At 44.8% G+C, this 8515-nt stretch overlaps 1 protein-coding gene across 1 annotated transcript in view; it reads left to right on the top strand.

Moving 5' to 3' along the window:
* Window positions 1-8515, top strand: part of scara5 (scavenger receptor class A, member 5 (putative)) — a 68312-nt gene that overhangs the window by 5957 nt on the left and 53840 nt on the right. The window contains exons 2-3 of the mRNA XM_066677799.1: window positions 852-970; window positions 4882-5013. Of these exons, the coding sequence (XP_066533896.1) occupies window positions 859-970; window positions 4882-5013 (244 nt within the window). The 5' untranslated portion in view covers window positions 852-858. The remainder of the gene's footprint in view (window positions 1-851; window positions 971-4881; window positions 5014-8515) is intronic.

Below are 8515 nucleotides of genomic sequence, written 5' to 3'. Positions count from 1 at the left end.
AAGCAACACAATGGTTTTGAAGCTGTCATTTTAAGATATGAATATTACCTAGTGTCGCTTTAAAGGCAAAATAATTATATTTATAAACACAACCTTCAGAGACGATGTAAATGAGATTCTTTTTGAGCACCTCACACATAAGAGCTGCTGGATCAATGTGAAATCATGTTCAGGTTCTGAATGAACCTCTGAATACTTCTGGTTCTGACTGGGTTTTCTGAAAGCCTCTGAATGCTCCGCCCTCTTTCAGGTCCTGAATGATTGTGTCCTTCTTTTGAGCCCTGAATGACATTTCTGATTATTATTCAGAGCATGGGTCTTTCTGTCCTGCTCCAGGCCCTGAATGTCTGTTGTGAATGTTGTTGTTGTTGTTCAACTTCAGATTCGGAATCGTTTGGTGCTTTTCCATTACATGGTCCCTACTTGACTCAGCTTTGCTCTGCTTTTTTTTGCTTTCCACTGAGTAAATAATGTCCTCGTCCCTGGGACTGGGCTCTTTTTTCAGTCCCTGCTCTCTTGTGAATTCATGCAAAGTAGGTAGGGACTAAACTGTGATGTGTAAACCTTGCAGAACACAGACTGATGCAATGCAGACATCCAGCACAAACTCTCCCTCTGTAAAATCTCCAGCTACAGCAGAGATCTCATTTGTTTTTATCCAATTAGTGAAGGCAGCTCGTAAATGCCATGGTTTTTGAAGAGGTTCAAACGCTCCTTGGATCAGTGGCTGATGAAAGAATCAAGCGAAAGCTGAGTGCAGCAGCAATTAAAGTAAAAAATGCAGTTGAGAGAGCTGTTTTTTGTCATTTTTGTTCTGAATAACAGTTCTGAACGTTTCTGTCCTGCTCCAGGTCCTGAATGGAGAACAAGGCGATGTACCTGAGCACGTACGAGGAGCGAGATAATGGCTCCTTCTACGAGGAGGGCTACGACGGGAGGAACCTTTCTAAGCTCAACCTCTGTGAAGAAGGTAAGACCCTCGCCTGAACACGAGCATTGGGTTTTTTATTGTGTACAAGGGACGACATCTGAACTGGAGCGTAAGATTCGCTGTTGCTTTTGTCAGTTTGCTGCTCATTGATTTATCCACAGTTTCCTCAGGAACGTGGTAGTTTAGCGAAGGTGCTGAAGGGGTAGATTTACCTTTACCTCAGTGTCCTCATATCCAAACGTGGATGAAATGCAGTACCTGTGGTTCGGACAGAATTCCTCAGCCTAGCTTTACAATCCCGGAGAGGTTCCCTGGAGCAGTGGGTTGAGTTCCTGTTGATTTATAGAACACATTTCTCCCCTCACTCTCTTCATAAGGTCCCAGCAGTTAGTCCTTGCTCAGGAAGTGACCACAACTGCCCAGAGGCCCTACCTTTTAAAATTAGATACCGGTTTAATCATGTGGACTAACAGTGTTCACACGACACCTGCTCCCAGAGCTGTGGGCGGTGGAGAGGGTCACTGAGCACGCTGGGTAATAAAACAGCTCCGGCACCGTGAGGGCAGAGTGCTGACAGCAGAGCGGTTGGAACGGTCACTGGGAGCTGAGTGAGATGACCGGAGTCAGATTTATGTGTGTGTGTGGCTTTCTTTCACCTATAGCTCTGAGTGTTTTCACAAGCTTGAGACAGAGGGACGAGGAAGGACCCGCGGCAGGTGGAGGAATGGAGGAAGGAATGGAAGAAGTGTGTGTTGTATTTGGTCGTCTGTGTCATGCTCTGAAAGTGTCACGTTCTTTGTGTCGGGGTAGAACTCGAGTGGCAGTGGCACTGATGTGAAACAGAACTCTCTTATTCATCTTGCCTCTATCTCGCCCTATTTTCTCCCTCTTTTTCTCTCTCCGTCTTTTCTAGTTCTCATATTTCTTTCTATATCCCACTACTTCTCTCTCTCTTTTACTCTGTACCCTTATTCCCCCCTCTCTCATTTTCAACATTCTATCTATCTCTCTTTCTCTCCCTCAGTGTATCTCTCTATTTCTTCGTCTCTCCTCTCTCCCTATTCTTGATTTCTGCATGCCTTTTAGGTCTCCATCTCCATCCATCCTCTCTCTCTCTCTCTCTCTCTCATTTCTAAATCTCCCTATTCTGTCTGTCTGTCTGTACTTCTTTTTCTCACTCCATCTCGTTGTATCTCTCTGCTTCTCTCTGCTTCTTGCTCTCTCTCTCTCTCTCTCTCTCTCTCTCTCTCTCTCTGTCTCTCATATTATTTCTCTCTTCCTCTCTATCCCTCTCTTTCTCTCCCTCTCCTTCTTTCTCATTCTCTCTTATTCTCACACTATGGAAATAAACATCACAAGTTTCATGACTCACCCTCAGAATCCCTCTGAAAGTACCAGGGTTCACACACACACACACACACACACACACACACACACACACACACACACACACACACACACAGACCAGCTGAGCATCCCATTTACGACTCTGTAAGTTCTCTGTGTCCTTGGACTCGCGCACATACGACCCTGGCCACACACTGCTGTTAATACTAGCTTTACAATCCCGGAGAGGTTCCCTGGAGCAGTGGGTTGAGTTCCTGTTGATTTATAGAACACATTTCTCCCCTCACTCTCTTCATAAGGTCCCAGCAGTTAGTCCTTGCTCAGGAAGTGACCACAACTGCCCAGAGGCCCTACCTTTTAAAATTAGATACCGGTTTAATCATGTGGACTAACAGTGTTCACACGACACCTGCTCCCAGAGCTGTGGGCGGTGGAGAGGGTCACTGAGCACGCTGGGTAATAAAACAGCTCCGGCACCGTGAGGGCAGAGTGCTGACAGCAGAGCGGTTGGAACGGTCACTGGGAGCTGAGTGAGATGACCGGAGTCAGATTTATATGTGTGTGTGGCTTTCTTTCACCTATAGCTCTGAGTGTTTTCACAAGCTTGAGACAGAGGGACGAGGAAGGACCCGCGGCAGGTGGAGGAATGGAGGAAGGAATGGAAGAAGTGTGTGTTGTATTTGGTCGTCTGTGTCATGCTCTGAAAGTGTCACGTTCTTTGTGTCGGGGTAGAACTCGAGTGGCAGTGGCACTGATGTGAAACAGAACTCTCTTATTCATCTTGCCTCTATCTCGCCCTATTTTCTCCCTCTTTTTCTCTCTCCGTCTTTTCTAGTTCTCATATTTCTTTCTATATCCCACTACTTCTCTCTCTCTTTTACTCTGTACCCTTATTCCCCCCTCTCTCATTTTCAACATTCTATCTATCTCTCTTTCTCTCCCTCAGTGTATCTCTCTATTTCTTCGTCTCTCCTCTCTCCCTATTCTTGATTTCTGCATGCCTTTTAGGTCTCCATCTCCATCCATCCTCTCTCTCTCTCTCTCTCTCTCATTTCTAAATCTCCCTATTCTGTCTGTCTGTCTGTACTTCTTTTTCTCACTCCATCTCGTTGTATCTCTCTGCTTCTCTCTGCTTCTTGCTCTCTCTCTCTCTCTCTCTCTCTCTCTCTCTCTCTCTCTGTCTCTCATATTATTTCTCTCTTCCTCTCTATCCCTCTCTTTCTCTCCCTCTCCTTCTTTCTCATTCTCTCTTATTCTCACACTATGGAAATAAACATCACAAGTTTCATGACTCACCCTCAGAATCCCTCTGAAAGTACCAGGGTTCACACACACACACACACACACACACACACACACACACACACACACACACACACACACACACAGACCAGCTGAGCATCCCATTTACGACTCTGTAAGTTCTCTGTGTCCTTGGACTCGCGCACATACGACCCTGGCCACACACTGCTGTTAATACAGTGTTATTACCATGTGTTATTAGGGAGGCTTTTGATTTATGAGAAAAAGGAAGTGGTCTTGAGAAGTGGGCCACCCTGCTTCACTTGGACAAGTGTGAATCTGACGACGCTTATTTATTGATCCCGAGTCACACGGACATTTAATCCAGAGAATCCGCCACCTTTGGAAAGTTAGGACTGATATGACGCCACTTTAGTGGGAATCACTACCAGCCGGCTTTTATAAGCGTGTTTATCCCCATCCTCTTTCAAAGCTACAGTCTGTAACATGAGCCTGAGGCTAACCAGAGCCAAGCATCTCACGCAGAAACCCTCACGTCACACGCGGGTCACATAAACAACCGCTCAACATGATGCTGACACACGCTTCGGGAAACCTGTGGCACATTCCTGGAACCGGTGTGTACATTCCTTCCCGGTGGATTCGCCTAATTACCTCAAGACCCCGGCTTTAGACTTGGCCATAGTTTTGATCGATTTGCTAAACAAAGACAGACTTCTGTTGTTGAAAAGCATAAAGTGCTAGCCGGAACGTTCCAGGAACTCCTTCCAGTCAATGTCCAGAGACAGCTGTGTTTTTCCATGTAATGGTGAAGGTACAGAAAAGCAAACCAAGACCTAGTGACTGTCTAAAGCTTTAAGGAAGAGCTAAAGAACGTCCTGGAGTCAACAAACTATCACTGGTTGCAATATTTAAGATCAGACTCAAGCGAATGTATGTATTTACTATATTTACAAAAGGACTGGACTGATTTATCAGTTGACTTATAGTATCATCCGATATTAACGCCTTGTGATATTATCAAAACCGGGTGATAACATTACAGATTGTGTGCTAATAATTGCTTAATAATAATGACAATAATTGCAATGCCAAGCATGGGCTTGAGGGGTTTAAAATCCCCCACAATTCATCCATGAACTGGAGTGGCATTGGTCTAGATCTAATACTCCAGCATCAGGATCTTACCTCTTTATTGCTTTTAAAACCAATCAATCTTCACAGCAATATCCCAACGTCTCTGCTCTGTCACAGCTATACCTTGAGAAGGAATGAGGACGGTTATTATCCTCCTTCAAGAGCAGCCTGGTTAAACCCTGTTGTGTTCTTCTTTTCCGCAGTGGGCTCTGGAAGCCGCAGGAGAAAGGCAGATAACTGTTGTGGGCACTTGGACTCGCTGTCGGCCATCAAATACGCCATCGTTTCTCTCTACATCCTGGTCCTGCTGAGCATTTTCGGCCTTTGCATTGCAGGTAAACAAGCGTTTCAGTTTCATGGGGAAGGGCGTCATGACTTTTCACAACTTCACAATGTCCACAGCGGCGTGATGGATTGTTACGACCCTCCAGGGATATGATTCACTCACTAGAACACTAACAGAGCGGTCAGGTTATTTAGTAGTGTCCTAAAAAGCTGTCTACACCCACCGTGAGCTTCAGTTTGTGATGCAACATGCCAGTTTCGAGCGTGGCCTCCTGTCACATCACTCTGCTGCTCCAAAGTGGATGAGGAAAGGTTAGACACTCACAGTAGGTGTCTCAAGCTGTTTTCTAATTGGTCAGTTGTTGATTTACAGTCTGAAGTGCAGACCTCAGGGTCGTGGGCTGTAAACATATTGCTACGCCTTGTCACTTGACAATATCAATGACATTTTAATCATGGATGTTGAGGAAGGAGAAAGCACTTTTTCCCTCACTTTGGGACTTTGCAAACGGTTGTAGCTCAGATAAGAAAGTAGGGACTGCACACACTCTGCTAAACACGGTGTACCCACTGAGACAGTACTCTCTAATTCTCTCTCTCTCTCTCTCTCTCTCTCTCTCTCTCTCTCTCTCTCTCTCACTCACACACACCCTGCATCTGGCTTCACTTGACTCTGGCTATTTTTGTCTTAGAACCCTGTCCAGAATCACCCCTCTGTTTGAAGAGTGCGGTGTTATTTAGGAAGCGTTTAAAGCAATAATTCGACCCCAGATTTAGCCAAGACATGTTCGGCTTCTGAAGTTTGTTTCTTTGAAAAACAATAATGAGTTAAAATACTGAATAAACAGCACTGTTCCTGGTCATTTTAACTGTCACCCTACTTTTGCCTTCTTTTTTTGATAAACGACATCATCACGAATAAGGGGGAATAGCTGATGATTTAAGCATTAAGGGCATTTAGGTTGCAGTTATGTTGGATCTGTTAAGAAGCTTCATTTGTTGTTAACATTAGCCTTGTGCCTATAGGGTGAAGTTAAAGAAAAAAACGTCACAGATTCTGCAGTTACATTTGGATAATGACTGACCGAACCACTGTTTTAAGGCCCTTTGTTTGGGCTGTACCCTTCTGGTCATTTCTAAATGTCTTTCTCTTTTCGTCACTACTTTTTATTGATGTATTTTGAAATCCTTGTTTTGATCAGTCAGTTTGTTGTACACATGGGTCTAATTGTATGTTTGACTCCAACAAAGGGGAGTACAAAGGCTATTTTTTTCAAACAGTGCCCCCTTCAAGAGCATTAACTGTAATCTAATATAGAACTCACCTTCAAGCCGCTTGTTTCTGTACTTAATGCCATCTCACAAAGGGTTTTTCAGATGTTACAGCTCTGTATGTCACAGGTTCATTGCCCTACACTGTACATAATAGGTTCACTGCCTAACACTATATTATAAATTGGCAAAGCCCACTAATGTGGATTCACTGCCCAAAGCTTTATTTACCAGGTTCAAAGACCAACATGACATGTTATGGGTTCACTGCCCAACACTGTATCCTCTGGATTCAATGCCTCACACTGTATCATGTGGGTTCATTGCCCTTTACCGTATTATGTGGGTTCATTGCCCCTCACTGTATCATGTGGGTTCATTGCCCCTCACCGTATTATGTGGGTTCAGTGCCTCAGACTGTATGCTCTGGGTTCAGTGCCTCACACTGTATCATGAGGGTTCATTGCCCTTCACCGTATTATGTGGGTTCATTGCCCCTCACTGTATCATGAGGGTTCATTGCCCCTCACTGTATCATGTGGGTTCATTGCCCCTCACTGTATCATGTGGGTTCATTGCCCCTCACCGTATCATGTGGGTTCATTGCCCCTCACCGTATCATGTGGGTTCATTGCCCCTCACCGTATCATGTGGGTTCATTGCCCCTCACTGTATCATGTGGGTTCATTGCCCCTCACTGTATCATGTGGGTTCATTGCCCCTCACTGTATCATGTGGGTTCATTGCCCCTCACTGTATCATGTGGGTTCATTGCCCCTCACCGTATCATGTGGGTTCATTGCCCCTCACCGTATCATGTGGGTTCATTGCCCCTCACTGTATCATGTGGGTTCATTGCCCCTCACCGTATCATGTGGGTTCATTGCCCCTTACTGTATCATGTGGGTTCATTGCCATATCCTGCCCAACATTGTACAGTATAGTTGCACTGCCCATCATAATGTGTAACAGGTGTAAAAGCCCAGCCCTATACTTTATGGATTCATAGCCCAACACACAGTTAATCACTATAAACAAACATATCCCAGGTTGCATCTCTCTGACATAAATGACATGTGGAAATAAGTGTGTATTAGAGTGGTGAAAGGGGATCATAGGTAAATGTATCTGGCTTTGAGCTGTATATAAGGGCTAGGTGATATTTGATGTCTCTCCCATACTGTGCCTCTGACCCTTAGTACCTAAACGCTCCTCTAATGAGTTGAAAAGCAGCTCCATCTGCTCGTTCAGAAGAGACTCGGTCATTTATCAGACTCTGTAACGTTGTCATCACTCTGACAGTACTCTAGGTGGGAGGTGTGGGCACTTTTGAAGTGAAGGCCCCAGAGAGAGATATAGACGGGAAGAGATGGAGAGCTGGAACATTTCATCTCAGTTTCCCTGGTTCTGAAGAAAAGGACTTTGAACTTTTTAAGAAAAGAGGCCATGAAGCTCTATTGAAAACTCAGCCATAAAATACAACTTTTGCTTCCTTTTGATTATGAAAACATTTGTTTTTAAGCTTAGAGCCCAAACCATAGAAGCCTGAGCACTAGATGTTAGAACATTCCAGTGAGAATTTGATTGCATTGTGATGCTGGATAACAAACATCACCCCAGCTCCACTCCATTACCCAGTTCCACTGCTGCACCAGAGCCTCATAGAGCTCTAGCCAACACTTGGGCTTGGGAATGCTCATTTCAGGCTTGTTCCACAGCATCCCATTTCATGGTCATGTCATGCTTTTCTGTGGAGAATATATAGCTCGGTTAAGCCTTGGGTCAGAAGTGAATGCTCATGGAGTTGAGTTTACTCAGTTAACGGTGTGTCTGGGTACCTTTTGGAGATGTGATGTAATCTGTTGTGAAGTGAGGGTCCACCTCAGCTCCCACCAAATCACGGAGGTATTTATGCGGTTATTTGTGGAAGTGAATGTAATCTCTCAACACGGGGTCAACACTGGGGCTTTCAGAGCAGTGTGTGTATAGTAATAAGTTGCCCTTCGGAGACATGAATGTATGTGTGGATAAGATATAGGTCAGAAATGCACTGTGAGAGCTCCGGTGTGAACATGAACGGCCCGATATTTAATCCACATTTGCTTTGCATTTGCGCTCAGATTTATGAGCTTCTCCAACCTGTGACCTGCATATGCCTTCACTCCGTAACATTCTTCAGTGTCAGTGTGTACGGGAGGGTACTGTATATGGAGAGACAAAGAGAGAGAGAGAGAAAGAGAGAGAGAGAGAACACAGAGCTTTTTCTGTTTGTATCACAGG

The sequence above is a fragment of the Hoplias malabaricus genome, chromosome 7, assembly GCF_029633855.1.
Source record: "Hoplias malabaricus isolate fHopMal1 chromosome 7, fHopMal1.hap1, whole genome shotgun sequence".
In the NCBI taxonomy this organism is placed as follows: domain Eukaryota; kingdom Metazoa; phylum Chordata; class Actinopteri; order Characiformes; family Erythrinidae; genus Hoplias; species Hoplias malabaricus.
The sequence above is the reverse complement of the archived record's forward strand: the minus strand, read 5'-3'. Positions and strand labels throughout refer to the sequence as shown.